Genomic DNA, 21595 nt, shown 5'->3' on the forward strand with positions numbered 1-21595 from the left:
ATTATAAAGAACCCCAGGGAAAGAGATTGGCTACTAGAAACTGTTATTGGACTTAGCAAATATGATCTCAGACACCCAAAGTTACTCTTCATCTCTCAAACTCTGTAAAATGAATTATAAAGGGGTAACACAATTGTAAGAACTCCTCCGTGTTGTAGTGTCATTGTTGGAGCCTGTTTTCCCTCTTTCTTTAACTTCTGATTTTATTCTAGGGGTCAGTGAGGATGAGTGGTGAGAAAATCTGTTGAAGATGATCTCCAGTTTTTCTAGTTTTGCTTTTACTTTCATGAGTTCATATCTCTTGTGACCAGGTTGCCAAACCCTACTTTTACCCACAGAGCTTGGTAACAGAGCGGTGCCTCACAGCACTTTGTATGTAGCATGTATAGTGAGTATCTTACGCTGTGTCATAACAGAAGCAGATGGGACTGGATTTTAGTATATTGCAAATAAAGAAGAGCCAGACTTCCTCTGACTCTTCAGGCTCCATGTTTGAGTTGATGTTTATAAGGGATGCAAGCCAATAGAAGGAGGGTTTGACACTGTTAAAGAATACATAGAATACATACACACTCAGCAAAGACCAAGAAAAAAGCTCTCAGCTGCAAGAACACAGCTTAGCAAGGCTGTCCTACAACATGCTGTAGAGTTGCTGTTTTCCTTGCATGTGAAATATAAAATTTGTGTCATTTGAAGTCATCCTCAAATTGTCCTTTCCCTGTGTGTTCCCATGTCGTTTTATTTTTTTCTATAAAATCCAGTATAAAATAGGACATTGCTTATTTCACTAAATTTTATTTTCATTTTATATATAAAAACTTTACCTGGTCATCTTTTTTACCTCTATATTCATTCCTGGTAAGGTGCTAATAACTGTCTCAGTTGTATGCTTGTAATATTGGACTTTACATGCAACCTTGCTGAGCCTCAGCTTGCAGTACAGTCCTGCAGTTCGTTTCCTTAAGGTTGTCTGTGGCTCTCTCACAGCCATTGATACTGAAACAGAGATGGTTAACAAATAGAATCTGGGAAAATCAGTTGATCTTCCGTTTGCTGAAGGCCTGATGGAGAGCTGTACTGCAGTAGCTAATGCAAAGTTCTGGTTAAATATTGTCCTACCATTTGCACTATACCGTCTGTTGTTTTTACACTGAAGGCTTAGCAGAGGTTGGAGGCAGTATTGACTTTGTAATTAAACTATTTTAACTTCAGGATTTTGTAATCACCGAACTTAAGCCATCTGTTATAGTACATGGACAATTTCCCCACCCCCTGCTTCACCCCTCCTCTCTGGGAAAAAAACGCAATCATGTTTTTAATGGCAAAGCCCCTCATGTGATGGGGGTAGAAAGGGAGAATGAGCATAATTTCCTTTTTCTAAGACAACATGTTCATGCACCTTTCACTCCTTGCGAGAGGAGGTGCATGTAGGACTTCCATGCCTGGCTCCTCCTGTCTCCCGGTCCTAGGAGCAAAGCAGAGGGCTTCTTAGTGGGGGAACTCCTTTTTGTGACTCGTCAGGGGCTTCCACTGGGAGAATTAAGGAAAGGGAATGGAGCCGGAGCTCTACCAAATTAGAGCCTGCCAAGTGGGGTTGCTCATGGGGGGAACCACTGAGCCCTTTGTGCTTAGGGAAAGAAAACAGAAAAAAGAGTTAAGGCAGAAAACAGAGCAGCAGTTTCGTGAAGCTATTTATGTCTGTTGACCTACCTGTGTTTCTCCCTTGCTGACCAGGATATCCAACACCTTGCATCTGAAGCTCTCAATAAAGCTCAAGCAGCAGCACCACTGCACATATAATCTTGAACAAATCTCTTACGATTTGCCTGCTCCTGAAAGTCGCAGTAAGTGTGAAGAAAGCCATAGCAAATAGTTCCAAAGGTATAAAAATCCAGCATTCCCAATCAAATGAACATTAGCATTTGCAACACCAAATTCACCAGTGTAACTGTCAATGCTGAAAAGATGATCTTAGCTGGATCACTTATCATGGTAATATTGCTAGGTATTAAAGCATGGTCTGTCTTTCTATGCATTGGTAAAGCAAATGAACAGCACCTTTTCCTTTCTCCCAGTTGTGAGGGATACTTTTGTTCTGTTTTGTTTCACCATATTGATTTGGTCTGCAGTTTCATCAGATCCAAATGCATGCTGAATGTGTGCTGAGATAAAGTAGGGGTTTTCCTGTTTTGCATGTGTAAAGTTAATCAGAAGTCTGGCTCCTTGATTCCTGGTTTGCTGAAATTAAATCACTAGGACAGACATCTTTGTGCACCCCTTAGATAAAAATGTCTTCTGCTTCACCTCACCTCAGTTTCGTGTGTTCACTGAAATTTTCTTACTGGCTCTGCTTGGCAAAGCTCTTTTGACCACTGCATGAGAGAAACGCACTCTCACGTCTTGTCACATAAAATAAAGGTATTGAAAACAAAGAACGAGTTACAAGTGGCAGGGAATTTTTCCAGTTATATTGAGCAAAATTCACTTTTTTCTCTTGTTCTAGTTTCCTAAAGACAATTTTTCTTTCAGGACAGACAAAACTGCTAAATTAGACGTCAAATGTTCTATCTACCTACCTAAATATCAGATTCAATTGTTCTCCCGTTTATCATGCCTATCATACAAGTTGTGTAGATCTGTGCTTTGATCTCAGCCCAAGTTTGTTTGGCATCATAGCTTCTGAAGCTCTGTTTTGGGGACAGCAGATAAAGAGGTGCTTGTGAGAAGCAGACTTTTGCTGTTAAGCAGTGGAAGCACACCAGGACTCCTGAGGCTGCACTTATGCATATAGGTAGAAGGCTGGCCACTATTTGGTGTGTCTTATATGGCTTTCCCCACCAACTTAACAAACCTGTCTCAGGAAAATATGGTTCCTTCAAAATTCCCTTAGGCTGAAAGAAAACTGGTCAATGCAGCATGATTGTAGGTGGGTGAGAAATTCCATGTAATTCAAACCCGTCTGACAATAATAACCACTGTTATCAATGATACTGGGTTTCACTGATTTCTATGCTCCTTGTAAAGATATTGCATGTTTCTATGTATTTCTTTTCCTAAACAAGGACCCTTATACCATGCTGTAGTAGTGAAAAAGTGTAGCATTTTACACAGTGCTCCGTAGACCAGAAGCAAGACCAGTTCCTGCTCCCACCCAGCACCACTGTGAATTTTGTTTGTATCTCTGTGGCTCTTCAGCATGCCCTTGCCTGTCAAAGCCATGTCATTAATGCCAGTCAGTGGGAACTGCTGAGTGCGCAAAGCTTCGGAAGAACTGTTTTCCTACTTAAGAAACTAAATGCAGATGTGGAAGCCTTGCCTTACCTTTCAAACTAACAATAAGATGAAAGGAGGATAGCATTTTCAAGCTTTCGGCCAGGAGTCTCATGGGGTTTTAACACGTTTTCATGTGTTGTCCTCCTCAGCATTGCATGGGTGAAGATCTGTTTCTTTAAAGATAGATGGGTATGTATTGCTATAGAAGTAAGTTTTCTATGAATTAGGTGTGGATATTTTTTAGAAGGTGTCTTCTATTACTTTTGGGATTAAGGATTAGATCGTCCTATGTATCAAAAGTTCTCTGCACCCATCAGCATTAATAAAGCCAGACTTCAAACTCCATTTTAAGAAATACTTTGGCATCTGTTACCTTACCTCTCCTCTCTGGTCCTCTCTCAGCTTAGCCACCAGCACATGTAACACGTAGCCAGATGTTGATTAAACACATCTTCTCTACTGCACACTATCTGAACATCATCCAACTTCAGGTGAAAGGCAGTGTGATACCCAGTGCAATCTGCTCTACTTAGTGACTAGTATTTCTTGGAGGTTGGTGTTAACTCTGTGAGGCTGCAGCTAGGCTGGGGCTGGGGCTCACAGAGTAGCTCAAGCAGGTGGGCAAACATCACACCCCACCTTCACAGACTGCACTGAGACTTTCCAGAGCCAACAGCCATGAAGGGACTTAAAGCTTGTCATGTACTAACTGCATAACTACCACATGTCCTGTTGCAAACCAGACTTTTCAACCTCAACTAAAGCATCTCAGATTCCCACAGGATGCATGGAGAGGCTCATGTTTCACATGGAAATCATATGAGCCACAATCCTAAGAATCTGTCTGAGCAACAACTGCTAAGCAAAGGGCTTTGCTGAGCAAAAGCATTCCTCAGGGACAGCCACCTGCCAAGCTCTATTTTGCCTGGAGGTAGATGAGAGAGGACACGATTCCAATCCTAAATAGTTCAGCTTTGCTTGTGTCTGGGTTGTGCAGGACTCAAGGCCATATCACTTATGATAGATCATGCTTTGACTGCTGGCAGAAGTAGTGCGAACCTCATTCCCAGCTTCTTGAAGAGATCCCAAGACCTGTAAGGCTACTCTTGGAAATCTGTGAAGGGTTAGTGAGGAAAATGTGGTTCACATCCATGACGTAGAGCGTACGTGGATCCTAGAGAGACAAACTTTTGATTTTCACTCTTTTCCAGCAGAGAGAACTGGTTGGCTCAAGGATGAAGCCATTATTCCAGCAGTTATATGGGATGGACTGCATAATAAGGTGATAAAGACCACTCTGCAAAGAAAAGGAGCGAACCAAGCTGACTATAAAGACTATATAGTCTTCAGTTTCTTCTGATAACACTGTTCCACTTCATGTAAACTTTGGAGAGGGATCAGAGATCTGATTTTCTTCCAGGTGAGCAAACGTCATGATCAGCTGGAATACCTCAATGTCAAACTTAATCTGTGGCTTGGTTCATATTTATTTATTTAAGCAAAGTGTTCCATCTCCAGTGCAATGAACTGAGTCCATTTCAGTCTCATCCTCAATATTTTACTATTTTGAAAGTTAATTTTCCTAGAATTTCCCACACATCCTTCATTTAGAATGAAATTCAACTTTCAGTTTTAGAAGGAACTTAATAATGTAGGTAGCTTTTCATATTCTCTTTTAAAATTCTTTAAAAATTACCCATACTATCAATTATACAATGATGAGTATTTTTGTAGTTTCAGAAATGGAACTGAGTGAACTGTTACATCTAGGGCACTAAATGTAGTCCTTCAGCTCTTTTTCAGTGGCAAGAAGCTCGATAACTGCTGTCTTAAGGATGCCCAGAGATCAGCCATGAGATGTCTAAAATGAAGGTACTTACTAAGAACTGAAAGCTGGGGGCTAAAGCTCACAGCTGCTGCGGATTGGGTGTGGAGGAGGATAAAGCCAGTATATCAGCCAGTGGATGGCACACCTACATGGGAAACAACATGTAGAGTCAAAGTAAAGATGCTATTAGAGGATGCTGTACATCTGGGCTGATTTTCGAAGGCTGATCATACTTTAAAGATGAAGCTTGGTAAAGGCAGTATTAAACAGAAATGAAATTTGATTTATTGTTCACCTCTGTATTACATACAGTTGGTATTTTTACTGTAGCGGGGATTTTCTAAAACAGGTCATTTTAGTTAAATTTTTAATGATCTCTATGTATCTTGATGCAAAATAGGTAACTAATCCATAAAGTCAGCTTCTGTACAAAACTGAATGATATGAAAAAATTAAATATGACAAGAAGTATAAAGGCATATAATATCAAATTCTAAATGTACCATTTCACTGTATGTCTCTTTTTTACTGTAGCAACCAGGGCACAAGGGCAGTATCAACATGTGGCCCTTTATTTGATCAAGGATAATAATCAACTAAGCCAAAAGGAAGGGAAGTAGATTTTCCTAGTTCAGCTGCTAATATAATCTTTTACGTGTTTCCAATTGTGTAACCATTGCTCCATGTAGCATTGTAACATACAGCTATTGTTAAATGGGGAAAACCTGTGCAAATAAAGAATCCAAAATGTAGAGAAACCATATTTGGTGGCACTAATCGTGTAATGGGCATGATATTTTGCCTCCCTCCATTTCAGATCCCAGCCCTGGTTTTATCCTCTTTTGCCTGCTCATGCCTTCATTGGCAAGCTCAGACTCTGGTGAGAAGTGATTCTGCTGAGCCTTTTAATTGCTACAAAAGTCTGGTGACCATGGAAGCTGTATAGTTTGTGGTAGAATCTCTGCTTTCTGAATTTTTCATCATCCCAGTGATGTTGATCACTTGAAATCTGATCATTAGCAATGATGCAGCATCTCTAAAGGCTACAGATCTTATATTCCTTCCATCAAATACAGCGTTCTCATCTTAGGCTGTGAAAGATGCATCTCTTTTCCATCAGAGAGGTTTCAGCTAAGGCGTGCATTGATCCTGGCTTATGCAATTACTGACTTAGTCCTAGCCTATTATTCCAACTTTTAGCTGAAGGTAATGACTATGTCTGTGACTCTTACTAATTTCAGTAATGAGCACAGATCCTGGGAGGTCTTAAATCCATAATTAGTTCATTGCTTCATGTTGGCCTGAACTCCAAACATGACTTTAAATTCCCCAGTGCCAGTATCAGAAGTATGATTGAGAATGTGGTCTCCATCACCCAAAACCTCAAATCAGTCTCACTCATTTCTTCTAGACCTGGCTTTGGCCTAAATGGCTCATCTTCTTTCATTTCCAAATGTAAATTTCGAATAAACCTTAAGTCTGCTTTTAAGATTAGACCTTGAAGAAATCATATCTAGATCACCTGGTCTGGCAGTAGGTTTCATATGAGTTCAACAATTCTTTGTAAATGCAGAAATAACCCACTTTCATCAGTTTCTACCCAAGTGAATCTTGATTTTAATTCTGACTGTAATATTGATCTATACTGGTCTCTCTGCTGTCTGTTTTATGTAGAACTAAGCATAGTTCATGAGTCCCTCTAAGCAGTAGGATTAAGCCAAGCTCAATGGCCACTTCTAAATCCAATATTGATTCATGGTCTCAGCTTCATGTTGACACAACCCCTGAAGTTAATCCTAATGCCAAAGCTAACTCAGATTTAAGCTCCATCCTGAGTTCATCACTAAGAAGAAAGCAGCAAACTTTCCTGAATTAACTAAAGTTAAACACACCACGCAGACCCTACTGGCAAGAGCCAGTAAGCCAAGCTCAGGCATTATGCAGATTTATCCAACATTGTAGCCTGAATCCAAGCCCATAAACTCAGTTATAGCTGTTCCCAAATCCTACAAACAGACTTCTCATAAAATTTAGACCTGTGACCTGTTTCAGACAAGTGATTTAGTACAGATTTGCAGGCCCTTATTTGCAACAGTCATAAGGTCCATACTAACCAGCCCACCCTTGGCCAGACTCCATCCCCAAGACTAATATCAAATCTAGTCCAATCCCTAAAGCTACATTACTGATTCCAATTAAACTGTAGCCCAAAGCTATTCATAAAAAAGGCTGTTACAACCTGGGGCATATTAGACGTAAAACTAACTCTAATCTATCTCTTCTCAGTCATCAAAACCAGGTAAGGCTTCTTGCATTACCTAAATCTAATCACTAGCAGGCAGCCTCAGCAATTTTAAGCTTGGCTTGGTGGCCTCTTATATTTTAGTACAGTAGTATTGGCTGCTGCAGGACTCCTGGCCTCTAGCAGTACATCTGTGTCCAGAGATAGTGCATTAATGACTTGCACTTCTTACTCTCTTGCCTCTACAGATTCTCTGCAGATTCTTGCATTTCTCTGCCTGGTCTTTGGTTCTATTCTTAACAGACTTGGCTTCTTTAGTGTCAAACACCAGTTTTTCTAAGAGTAGTAAAATCTCCACAGTTTTGCTTCAAGTGCTGTAAGAGCGGTAACTTTTTTGTCATTGTTTCTTCTCTGGACTGCTTACTCCATAAGCCTAAAGTCCACTTAGTTCTCATCCCACACTGAGGGAAACAGCACTGTGCTGAATCATATAAATAATCTGTTCCTATTCCAGCATATCTGTAATATTCTAATAGTCTGCCTTAAGTATAAAGTTCTGCTAAATGGCTCATCTCTACTCACTGCAGTGCAGGCTCCCTTCCTCTCTGTGACCACTGATCACCCACATACTAGATGGAGATAGCTGGCAGGATGCTGATCTGACCTGTAAGATGCATATGGCATTTGGGATGACAGTATGATACACAGGCTTAATTTTTAAGAATAATTTCACTGTGTTTTCACTACATATTTAGAGGTAAAGACAAACTTTCTTTTGCTAATTTGAGTCTGGAGCAAAATTTCCATAGCCCTAATGGGCAGAGATGAAGAGCTGCGCTTCTCTTCTAGCACAAATTCTAGGCACACTAGAAAATCAGTTCTCCAATATTGCTTTGTCCTAGCTGATATAATTTAGCATTATAGAATCATAGAATCAGCAAGGTTGGAAAAGACCTTTAAGATCATCAAGTCCAAGCATTATCCCAGGACTGCTAAGACCACCACTAAACCATATCACTGAGAGCCTCATCTACAAGGTTTTTGAACACTTCCAGGGATGATGATTCCACCACTGCCCTGGGCAGCCTGTTCCAATGCCTGATGATCCTCTCGGTGAAGAAATTTTTACTAATATCCAATCTAAACCTCCCTTGGCAGGCTGTTATTGTTTGTCCTATCATTTGTTACTTGGGAGAAGAGACTGACCCCTACCTCACTACAACCTCTTTTCAGATAGTTGTAGAGAGCGATCAAGTCCCCCCTGAGCTTTCTCTTCTCCAGACTAAACAACCCTCGTTCCCTTAGCCATTCTGCCTGATTCTCCAGACCTTTCTCCAGCTTTGTTGCCTTTTTCTGGAACCACTCCACCACCTCAATATCTCTCTCGTAGTGAGGGGCCCAGAACTGAACACAGGATTGAAGGTCAGCCTCACCAGAGCTGAGTACAGGTGGATGATCACTGCCCTGGCCCTGCTGGCCACACTATTTCTGATACAGGCCACGATGCTGTTGGCCTTCTTGGCTACCTGGGCACAAGCTGGGTCATGTTCAGCTGTCGTCAGTCAGCACCCCCAGGTCCTTTTCCACCAAGCAGCTTTCTAGCCACTCTTCCCCAAGCCCAGAACATTGCATGGGGTTGTTGTGGCCCAAACGCAGGACCCAGCACTGAGCCTTGGTTGAACCTCATACCATTGGCCACAGCCCATTGATCCAGCCTGTCCGGATCCCTCTGCAGAGCCTTCCTATCCTTCAGCAGATCAACACTGCCACCCAACTTGGTGTCATCTGCAAATTTACTGAGGGTGCACTCAAGCCTCTCATCCAGGTCACCAATAAACGTTAAAACTGGCCCTGACACCGAGCCCCGAGGGACACCACTAGTGACTGGTTGCTAACTAGATGTGATGCTATTTACCACCACTCTTTGGGCTCGGTCAGCCAGCCAGTTTCCAACCCATCAAAGAATACACCTATCCAGTTCATGAGAAGCCAACGTCTCTGTGTGAGACAGTGTCAAATGCTTTAATTAAATCCAAATAGACAATGCCTACAGCCTTTCCCTCATCAACCAGGCAGATAAATTTATCATAGATGGAGATCAGGTTGGTAATCAGGACCTGCCCTTCATGAACCCATGCTAGCTAGGCCTATGTTTTCCAACATGTGCTTTATGATCTCACTTAGAATCATCTGCTCCCTGACTTTCCTTGGCAATATGGTCAGGCTGAGAGATCTGTAGTTTCCGGCATCCTCTTTCCTGCCCTTTTTATACAGGTGTCACAGCAGCCAACCTCCAATCCCCAGGGACCTGCCCACTAGACCAGGATTGCTGATAGATGATGGAGAGTGGCTTAACAAGCTCCTCTGACAGCTCCTTCAGCACTCCTGTGTACATCTAAGTGGAGCAGGAGGTCGCTAACCATTTCATCCTGAATTATGGAGAATTCAATCAGCTCCCCATCTCTCTCATCCAACTCAGGAAACTGAGTACTCTTAGGATAGCTGGTGTGTCTATGAAAGACTGAGGCAAAGGCAGCAATAAATACCTCAGCCTTTTCCTTATCCTCAGTCACTAGGATTTCCCTAGTCCCAGTAGAGGACAGAGGTTCTCTTTGGCCCTCCTTCTATTTGTATAAGAATCAGTTGTACTTAGAAGAGGAAGCAGATTTGACCTGTTCATCCATTTCTTTTGCCTTTTGTAGCACCAGTTCCAATTCACTGATATTGGCAAATAAATGAAAAGGATTTCATTTTTCATCTTTCCTGCTCAGAAAAAAAAAGAAGTTTTTTTTTTTCTTTATGCAATATTAATTTGACACTAATTGTATTCAATATGTAAAATTTTTTATCACAGATTTTCTGGCATGTATATATTAAAATCAATTTATTAACCTATCCACAAAAATGCACCTGACCTGAGTAATACAAAACCATTAAGCGGCGACTCCATTGATTCTTCGTATTATTTACTGTAATGCTGCTATACTACCAAAGGTAAAAATCTTCCCATAGGAAATCCATGAAAGATATGAATTATTTTATTTCCCACAGACAAAGCCTCCTGAATTAATCAAACCAATATTTGACTGAACTAATGGGTTATAAACTGAAAATTTCTGATTTGGTTTTGGTAGTTACAGTTATTATGGGTTTGTTTTGTTCTGCAACACTATGAGAGATTTCTCTTAGCTGGCTATTTGTATATTTGAATATTTTTTTACTGCTCTTTTCTGCTGATTGATTGATAATGAACTGCAATCTACAACAGCGTGGTACTTCATGCTACTCTGTGTTATGAGCCATCACAAGAATCTGCACATCTAATGATATAATATTGTTTCTTATCTTAGATGAAGTGCAGATAAAGTAATTTACACCAAAAAAACCCACCCTACAATGCAAAATGGTTCCCATGAAAAATGGAAAATGACTGGAAATGACGCATATAAATCACATATGAGTCACTATGTACCACAAACTGTGCTTTTTATGTAGGGCCTCATGGACTAAGACCCTGTCTGCTAGTGGCTGCATGCTTCCTCTAAATTCTACATATTGCTCTCACATAAACTCAACAATCTGAAAGTTTCCATCTTGATTACTTATGCTGTGCCATTCGTCAGCAGAAGGAGCCAAGCACTTCTGGGTAGTCACATATTCCTTTCCATAATGACACATCCCTTACCTTCACACTCTCCTTCCCCATCTTAAATCACTTGGAGTGGGAAGGATCTATCTCTTTATTGACTATAGACGTGACCCAGTTACACAGAAAGCCTGACTTTTATAGGACTAATTTTAGGGGCAAATATATCCTGCTCTGAATAATCATGATGAAATAACTCTTTTGCAGTACTTACTTGACTTGCTGTAAAGCCTTGCACAATGTATATTTGTTTGAACAGCCTGTATTACCACTTCATGTCATTGGAAATTTGTATTGAAACCAAAGCTTTTTTTGCATCATTATGGCATTTTTGATCACAGCAGAAGACTTCATCCTGAATTAGAAAGCATAGAGCTCAAGTCTTCTACATCTCAATTGCTGAAGTATGGTGTCTCATTCTGCATAAAAGTTTTTAATATCAGGAATTATTAATGAGCTAGCACAATCAGTGCTCCTTGTGATGCAGTCAGACTTCTCATGATAGAAACTAAAGGAAACTATACAGGATTAGGAGTACAAAACTTACCATGATACGCTACTATCAAAGTCTACAATATTCAGGATATATTCGGTAGACTGAATGGAATACAGACATCAACTAACCTCAGAAGACTGGATTTAAATCCAAATCTGAATCTGATATTGGGACAATATGATTATAAAATAGCATCTGTTATTTCATGAATGTGTAGCAAGAAGCTTGCTTTGTGTGTTCTTTTCTTCCTTCTCTTCAGTATCATTAGTGAATATTCTTCATCTGATTTCCCCAGAAGCATACAGAAATGCATGTTTGTATGCAAAATATCATGGCACTTGTAAAATATTTTTCTATTAAAGTAGTCAGTTGGGAGGGTTGCAGTATTTTTTAATCATCTTTACTATTTCTGGTGTCAGTATACACAGTTGCTCTAAACCCATGAAAGCTGATGGACATTTTTTTGTGGATTTCCACCAGCAGAAATTCCAGGTGCATAGCACAAGTAATTTTGAAATCCTGTGGCATTTTGTGGCATTGTTTCATTTGTTTCAGTTATCCGTCTACAGTGGCAGGCTACTGCAATTAGATAGCTTATGATATTTTAACGTTTCGTCGGGTTTATTTTAAGAAAAAGTGGTTTATTTTATAAGAAAGAAGAAAAAAAACCCAACAAAAAACAAAACTCAGTATCTTTTATTTATTTCCTGAGGACTTTCACTTACACAAGTAGGCACTAAATATTTGAAATTGACTTTTTAGAGCACAGCAGTAAAAAAGTAAGAATTTGGCTTAGTTTCATTTAAAACAGTAAAAATTGACCTTGTAAACATTTCCATAGGAGGTAGGATACTTACATTTGACAATCTGTCAAATAAGAGAAAGTAAACAGTTACTCTGTGGTCCTAATAAATAATGAGCAACACAGGCATTAAATAAACATCTTTATACAAAAAGATGTAAGTGAAAGACTAAAATAGCATTTTTAATAAATTAGGAATAGATGTAATAATTTCTTTACAACTTAATCTTGCTTGCAAGAATCACTGGCTCTTTCTGCTCACCCAGAATTTTTAACTGAAAGGTTGTAATGGTGAAAACAATCCTGAGTGATTCACAAGTAGGACCCAATTTGAATATAGTTATTTTTTTCTGCGTGGAGGACTGCTAATATCCCTCCTTTAACACCTATATGTAATACTTTTCTATTCCATCAACTCGGAGGGGATTGTATCATAGCCTTAATATCTGGATTTGGAAAGTAAGTTTAAAGGCACTGACATGACTCTCCCAGTTAAGTTCCTCCAGCAGCTGCTCCCATGAATACAGTGTTGATTGGTGGTAAAGATGACACCGTATCTCTGCTTGGTGGGCCATGGGGCTCCAGAGTTTCCTGAGAAGGGAACTGACCAAGTGTTCCATACATGCACTGAGAAGAAGATGTGGTTTGCATGTTTGAAGCTGTGGGGAAAAAAAAGGTTACCATAATTGCGAGTTTTCTATCTATTGAATTTAACAAAAAAACCAATCCAATTTCATCTGATGGAGACCTTACCTACCAGGCACATTATCTGAAGGGTGGAAATGTCAACACTTTTATACTACACTCAATTTACCTATACTTCAATAAATTTTCTTCAGTGGCACTGAATTCTTGCAGAGCCTTAATGAGGTAAGTAATGTCTGATCTTCTGCGCAAGGCTAACAGGTAAGTAGTAGGAAGAGGTAATCAACAACAAAACAAACAGTGCCTTAGCTTATATCTTCCATGTAACACTTTTTTGGAATGTGAGAAAAAACTCAGATGCCCTTTATTTAATGCACATACCAAAACAAACCCTTTGGGGTTAGGTAATTTCACCTAAAATTCACTGTCAGTGGGAGCTTTGCCTAAGACACACAACTGTGGAAGCACAGGACAGGAAGGGACTATGGCATAGGAAGCATATGTCTAGACATCTCTGACCCAGGGTTCATTTGATCTGTGTGACAGTGAGGATCCTTAAGAGCCCTTAAAAGAGTTCAGTCCATTATTAGCTCACTTAATAGCTAGTAAGTGTTTTCTAATATGGATTTTTCTGCAACTGAGGCCCAGGCCAGTCATTCCAGTCCTCATGGACAATGGGTCATAGTCCTTCTTATGGAAGCAAAGAGCTATTAAACCCGCAGTCCTGCAATATTAAGTAAAACATATCTTATGATGCCTTACTGAGCCATTTTATCTCAGTATTGCATCTTATATGCTATATATATGAGCTACAGTCTAATACTCATCACTTGTTCGGATGCTAAAAAGTTTGTAGCTCTTCCTCAGTCACTGGCTATACTTACACATAGGAGTCCGACAGGTGATTGAAGGTGAGGACTCTGTGTAGAATGAGCCTCCTTGTTTTCTTCCGCTGTCATCCAAGATATTCAGTGGATCATGTATATCATTGTATGATGGCAACGAACGAATGCTGCTTACACTGCTGATTACAGAAACATGTTGATCCACCATTGTTCCAAGTCTGTGAGATTCTGGATAATTTATATTGTTTCCATAATACCCTATTGAGAGGAGATTGGAAAAAAGCAGAGTGAAAATACAGCTGAGGAGAAAGGATAGGGTAGGAGCCTGTGACAACCTGGAACAAAAGTTAATTGTTACCAGCTGAGTCCCTTGAGAGTAAGATTATTTATGTACTCATACAGCCTAGCAGCATTAGAAACATATGCAGTGATTGACACCAAAAGAGGGGTGGTAACATGGGAGTAAAAAGATCCTAAGAGTTCAGTCATGCCTTCAGTACAGAATTGCCCTTCCATTCTAAGATCAAGAATCAAACAGTAGCCTACAGTCAGTGGCCGTAAGAGACACCATGGAGACTCCTATCTACAGTTCAGTGCTCCCTTCTGAAAAGCACCATCAAGGAAAGTACACATGGAAAGAAAATCTGCATGATAATACATACTTACTGCTTATACAAATCCATACAAATGCAATAATTACACTGTGTCTTTCTTCCAGAAGAGGGAGATGGTTTTGTTGACCATATCTCTAAAGCAGATTGGTGCAATAACTTTATGCTTGAACAAGAGAAATATTAGGGATGATGTCTCAAACTAATTCTAATGCACATATTTATACTGTGTCTCACCACTCTGACCTTGTGACTAGAACGGTCCATTATGCTGATCCCAGAGGTAAGCTATCTTATTCCTTCTGTTTCATAGTAGATGTCTGGGGGGCTTTTCAAGAGATTGTTAAATCACAAGGTCAGCCTGGTTTTGCTTCCTTTGTGCAAGACATGGCAGTGGTTCCAAAGTAAGATTAGCATAGGCACAGCAGATGCATTTGAGGTCTACTGAGAATGCACCAGAGGAAAATAAATCCTTAAGTAGCTTGTTAAGCTACTTTACAATCTCTGTCTGTCATCAGAGAAGTGCAAAACAAGAAGGTATAAATAAGAGCTGAGAAACATATTCCATAGAAAAAAGCAGATAAAAGGTGTTTTACCCCAGCAAGGAAGAAAAACAGAAGATAAAAAGAAAATATCTATTAATACCATTGGAAGCATTAGCAGGATATGCTGCTCCTGGGCATGTAGACACGGAGTTGCTCAAGAAGTTGAAACTCCCAGTATTCAGAAACTGCGTATTGTGTGCATCCTGAGACATGGATGAGGGACCATAGCTAGAAGGGGATCTGGCATTGTATGGAGACACAGCACAACTGTTGCTGAAGTAGTCTCTGGAGAACTGCTGTTCACTCAAGGCACTGAAGCGGCTGTGCTCTGCTCTGTGGTGGTAAACTCCTGGAGTGGAATGGGCCTGAGTTCTGAACATCATCTGGTAATTGGAATTGTTTCCATAGTAATTCTGATTAGTTTGTGACAGTGTCTGGTAAAGGGGTTCTGAATAGGAAGAGCATTGTGAATGTGTAGATAACACTGGATCTACACTTGGAGGTCTCACAGCCATTGGCCCCTGGTTGATAACACTTCCTCGGCTGACCATGGCTGGTGAAATGGGTGGAGTCATCAGGTGACCAGTGCTTTGAGACAGTTCCATCTGACCTGGAATAAATAAGCATTAGCTGCAATCAGAATTCATACTGCAGTACTGCTGAATAGAGCAGATCTTTTAAGACACTGTCGCTCTAGTGACCCCCACCTATACAACCAATGCTCTTTAATCCATGGCTTCAGGGTATGAAGCTTCCCACTTTCATTGTCTGGCTCAGAGGCTGTCACATTCAATGAGAATGTCCAGCAATTGGTGGAGCCACTAAACCTGGAGGTATTTAAAAGATGTGTAGATGTGGTGCTTAGGGACATGGTTTAGCAGTGGACTTGGCAGTCCTAGTTTAACAGTTAGACTCCATGATCTTTTTCAACCTAAGTGATTGTATTGTATGCATGTATGAATTACAAGTCACATGTGCTCCAGGTGTTACTGTTCATTCTGTCTTCACAAGAACCAGCCAAGAGCTATAGAATAGTTTTATCACTGTTCCAAGAGGACCTATTACTGGCAAGGCTCTACAATTGCCATTTTCTGTAAATCAACACAGAGGTTGAGTTCATCAAACATTATTTACTAGAGGTCTTTATAAATGCATATGGTCATTACAGCAACATGTTACTGTGGACTGAAAGCCTAACAAGGAAGAGGAAGGACAAACTACAAGAACTGATACATACCTGCCAGATGCATATTCTCGCTGTCTCCTGCGGCAAAAGGGTTCAGACCAGAAGCTACACTGCTTGGCTGACTAGCTGACAAGGACACGTAGGTTTGCTCTGCTAGACACTCATTTTTGACTGAAGCGTCACTGGGCAGAGGAGCAGCTTTGTTACGATTTGCTAGGAAGCAAGAGCTGGGTGATGCAGTAAAGGTGGCTTTGCTTGCATCTGGAAGAGTAAGTGAAAACTCTTGGTGGCTGTCACATATGCTCATTGCACATAAATTCATCATGAGTATATAGACAACATATGAGCTGCCTGATTTGTTCATATCTTTGCTTATTTCAAAACATAGTGAAGCCTCCATGTTTTGCATGTAGCCAATGAATACAAATATTGCCCTAGTCTTAATCTTCCCAGTGGAATTGTTTGTATCATATTCCCTGACCACAGATCTACATCACAGAGTATCAGCTTCTTACTTAACTTGGACTTAAATTTGATCCAAATCAAACTTCATTCATTTTTATAGCAAAGGGCCTGGAGAATATGACTTCAAACAGTCTAACCTTGAACAAGCCCAGTAGATGGAAAATGTTATGTTTTTTAAATTCATTTTGCTTCTCTTCCACATGCTAATACTTCAGCCAGATGCTAAACAGGGCTCCAAATTTGTGTTCCAACCTTGCAGGAATAGTTACATTTTAGCAACATTTAATATGTTCCTAGTTCCAGGCCCAATTACATATTGAAGCTTTGGCAGAAAAACTGGATGAGGAATTTGTGCTACTTATACCTCTTCTCATACTTCAGCTTGTGGACATTCAGATGTACCTACAAGTGTTTGTTGCACCCAGAGATCCAGTGTGTTCACATTCCCACAAAATGTTATTAAGGGAACTATGGAAGGAAGATGGGAATGAATTGCTGAGGGGTCACAAGCTTTTCAAGTGAATTTGACAACATTGCATATCGCTACACCTTCAGGAGAAGACAGTAAGCTTGTTTTCTAAAAATATTGGAGTACATTTAAAAGAACCAAGCCCTAGTTACCTAAATTCTTCATGTATTTGTCCAGTAGATTTTGGAGTTCTTGTTCTTTGTCATTGTTGAACTGTGTCTCCATGGCGAGCAGGATGTACTCATCTAGTAGCATGCGAATCAAATGAAAAGAACCTTTGGGAGGAGAAAGAGAGAGAGTAGCTAAGTTATCTTTGTGACCATCTCTCACCACTCTACAAGAAGCGAGTGAAACAAACAAATAATTGTGGACTTTAAATGACCTGGCAAGACCAACAAGGTATAGTGCCTAAGTTCTAGCTCTAATCTCTCTTTGCACTGGCCCACCTAGCTCAATTGTTTACTGTCCTGTAGGCTATTTGACCACTAATTACATCAAAGAAAAATACTGATGAAAGTGAGACATGCTTTATACTTGAAGAGGGCACACAGTGGAGCTAGATAAGGCCAAAGTCTGCTAGAATACCTCTGCTCTGCTTCTGTTTGCCTTGTGCTAAATAACCAGACAATAACTGGTGAAGTCTTTGACCTTATTTCAAGGATATATCACATTAAAAATGTGTGTCGCCTTACAGCCATTTAAAATACACTCTGAATTTTAAATTGCAATTTACCTGTGGCTAAACTTAGGAAATTATGTACTAGATTCACAGTGAGTTTCACTTGCTCTACCATCTTCTATTTTATAAAAGTTTCTTTCTGAGAGTCCCCAAAAAAGTAAACACTTCCAAAGATGGACATGTGAAAGTTAGGTTTTAAAAACCACAAACAGTTTAATTGACTGTCTACTGATCCCAGAATTAAACGAGTGGTGATCTGCCAAATTCATTTTGCTTGTGTTAAAACATAATATGCACAAGAACTTCTGCACAGCTGTATTTTTTTTTTTTTTTTTTTTTTGCCAAACTGATCCACATGTAAAACTAATGATTTAAATCTTCTCTCACCTACACTGAGGTATGCAGCTATATTTCCATTGCCATGTTAAAACAAACACAGCTTTTCAAATGCAAAAAACACCCTTTTAAAAATGAACGTGACACTGCTCACCAACAAAATATTGCTAGCATTTACGATGAAAGGCTAGTTTGAAAAGCACATTACACAGCATTTGTGGCTTTAAGCAAAGAATCTTTAGACTGGGATATGTTCCTCTGCTCAGGAAATGGTGGAAAGCTGGTAAGTGCTAGCACGTATGTACAAAACATGAGAGGTTTTATAAAGCCTAGGTACCAAAACTTGATGCGTTGTTTAGAGTTAGATTATGCATCACTCGAGCACCGAAAAAACTCCATTTGAGAAGGAAGTCTTGAGCTCTCTTCTTTAATGACCTCCCATTTTGCTTGCTTGCCTGAAAGAGAGTAGTAAAATACTGGTAAGTATGCGAACTTGTTTTCTGCACGCACAAGAATTGAATATTCTTGACAGTTCAAGGAGTCTTTGACTTGAGCTGATGTGACAGGGTTGGATCAAGCTGCCTCATTCAAACTATCTTCATAATATGTGTCCTAAAGTGATAAAGAGCATCATTCATTTATTTCAGTGCAATCAGAGCAGAGGTCTGACAACGTTAGATGAAGCAAACTGCTTACTGCTTGGGCTCTGCTGTGCCCTGAAGATATATAAATTGCCTCATATTCTAGTATTAAAGATGCCAAAATGTTCTGTAAATATACAGGTGTACAGGGCAGAAATAAATTTTAAAAAACCTACCCTCTGCCACTACGTTATTCCATATAAACAGTGAAATTAGTCTTTGTACTTGAATGTAGTCTAACACTGGCCAGACTTTCTCTTACAAAATAGTATGTTTACTAATGTAACACTGACACTTTTAATGCTGCTCATTTCATACTGTCACTTCGCTCTGGCAGTGATTTTTTCATGTGGTAACGTATGCCCTGTTGCTTTCTCAAACAGCAAGCAGAAAGAAGCTGTTGTGTGAATTTGACAGTAACCACAATTTGGCATGAACAGAAGGCAGACAGCAACGGAAGGATTACATGTTCTGTAAATTATTAGCTTCTGCTTATTTGACCTAGCCTTCTATCAGGAATCATTGGTATTTCTTACCCTTAACTACAGGAAAACAATGCTAGGAACCATACCTGTTAACTTTAATAATAAGATATCACATAGTAGTTGCTGAATGAGAGAGAGTGTCGCCCTTTCTGCCTGGCTTCTTTATCAGAAATTGTCATCTGAAATTGTGGAATGAATTTTAGACATAATCATTCAGTTCTTTAGATAAGTTGTGATTGCTTAGCTTCAGTGGGAGTTTTACGTCTAGGTAAGTGTGAATGAGGACTTGCTTTGGCTCTGCTACCCTGAATCATTCGAAGCTCCCCACTGTGCTGATCACTTATGACAGCAAATATCAGGAAACTCAAAGAGCTTTAAAGGAAATAAATTATCACTGTCTCCATTGAAATTTGGGAAAACACGTGAAGAAAGGAAAAAAGACATGCCTATGGTTGTTTTGTAAGTGGCAGAGTCACTGTCCTGCAAGTCAGTCAAAGCTAACTGCACTGCCTCCTCCTCTTGCATCCATTCATACGAAGATGTTCCCTTAAACGGCAGATAAAATATTCCATTTCCAGATAGAACAAGACCCGATGAGAAGACCAGTGTTCAGCTCTAGCAAGCAATGGGTAACAATTTATTCTGCTAGTTCACGTTAATTAGAGCCATAAATTGGTAAATATCTCTTACTTGAGCTATAACATAGAACTCAATTATTTTGTTCTGAGCCATAGTGTAATCATTCATATATAACTACATGCATATAAATACTTGTGATTATAAAGCATCTTGTAAATCAGGAGGAAAAAAAAAATCCCATCAAACCATCAATTACTGTGTTAAGAACCATAACAAAGCTACAAAACTGTATCTTTTATATCCTGGTCTGTAGAAATTCTTCTACAGACTTCTGAATTAGCTACTTCTGAATCCATCTGCTACATTAACTTACACCATTCAAATACCATGAAACCATAGAATCATAGAATGGCTTGGGTTAGAAAGGGCTGTAAAAATCATCTAGTTCCAATCCTCCTGCCATGGGCAGGAACACCTTCTACTAGACCAGGTTGCTCAAAGCCCCATCCAACCTGACCTGAACCTGGAAATAAAGAATTGCTTCTCTAAGGAACAGCTTCTGCTCATTCACTGAGCAATATACCTGTGTTTCTGCATACACATATAAGGTGGATGGGTTTCTTTCATGTACACTGCTGACTTTTATGTTAAGATACTTCTTAGTTTGTTGCACACATAAGATGGCTTAACAGCACTCAATAAGATTAATTGGAACTAATGGCACTGGAACTTTTCTCACCAAATTAAGAACTCCCCTGTTACAATAAGGAGATGGGAGCAGAGATAAGAATTCCACAAAGGTAACCAATGGGACGACCTAAATGTAAGGGGACTGTGTAAGCAAGGAGACTGTCTAACTGTGTGAGGAGTAAGGGCAGTAGGATTTGGTCTTGAGTCAGACAGAACATTTGAAAGGTACCTTGATAACCCTTTGCTCAACCACAGTATCCAACCATTCAATAAATGATTCCACAGTGGCATTCTTCTTTAGAAGGTCCTTCAGTTCTTGGAACACTGTAATAGAGTCATCTACCATGTAAAAAGGAGAACATATCATTTCATGCCATTCTGAATGTGAGAAAAAGCCACTCACCAGCAATATGACAATATTGTAGCATGGAAAGGAAAAGCAAAGAATTAGAGCAGTAAAGAAATAAGCAATTCCCCAGCAAAGCAAGCAGACACACATTCATCACACGTACACATTTAAACTACTTAAGCATTACAGTGATACAAGTTGTAAGACAATGAAGTTTCATAAGAAAATAAAAGCAAAAAAAAAAAAAAATCTGTTAATTTCAATTCCTTTTAAGATTCAGCCTTGAAAACATTTTTATTACTAAGTTTAGTTGTAAAGCTTTCTCTGTAACGTGGCAGATTGGTACCCTCTCTTAGGTTTACCTTATATTTTACAAGTTTGTCACAATAAAATATAAATCTAACTCCATAAGCTCCCATTTTCAAAAACCCTGCCTGAATGACCAGGTAGGTCTCTTCTTTTTCCTTTTTTTTTTTTTTTTAAACCAGTGTGGAAGAGCACACGGAACAAAATAGAAAACAATTACACAAAAAGCAGGAAATGGGCAACTCAAATGAAAATGTGAATAGGTTTCTGAACCATTAAAGACAACAAACTTTCATGATCAAGTAATAATATTTAGAGGACAACACACTGCTATTCCTTTCAGCTCTCCAAACTCTGATCAACATGATTCCTATGACAAAAGCTATCTTTTTAATAGAGAAAAAAGCTATTTTTTTTAACAACAGGTATGTATATGAAACTTAACACTCTCCACTCTAAGTCTGTGTATGAAAATAG

The 21595-nt window shown here is 39.5% G+C and overlaps 1 protein-coding gene across 1 annotated transcript in view; it reads right to left on the bottom strand.

Moving 5' to 3' along the window:
- Positions 1–12779: 12779 nt before the first annotated feature.
- Positions 12780–21595, bottom strand: part of RFX6 (regulatory factor X6) — a gene marked incomplete at both ends in the record, with an annotated part of 36764 nt that continues 27948 nt past the window's right edge. The window contains 7 exons of the mRNA XM_080615836.1: positions 12780–12946; positions 13817–14035; positions 15034–15543; positions 16171–16380; positions 17206–17328; positions 18406–18523; positions 20693–20802. Of these exons, the coding sequence (XP_080471962.1) occupies positions 12780–12946; positions 13817–14035; positions 15034–15543; positions 16171–16380; positions 17206–17328; positions 18406–18523; positions 20693–20802 (1457 nt within the window). The remainder of the gene's footprint in view (positions 12947–13816; positions 14036–15033; positions 15544–16170; positions 16381–17205; positions 17329–18405; positions 18524–20692; positions 20803–21595) is intronic.

The sequence above is a fragment of the Psittacula echo genome (genome assembly GCF_963264785.1).
Source record: "Psittacula echo genome assembly, chromosome: 4".
NCBI lineage: Eukaryota > Metazoa > Chordata > Aves > Psittaciformes > Psittacidae > Psittacula > Psittacula echo.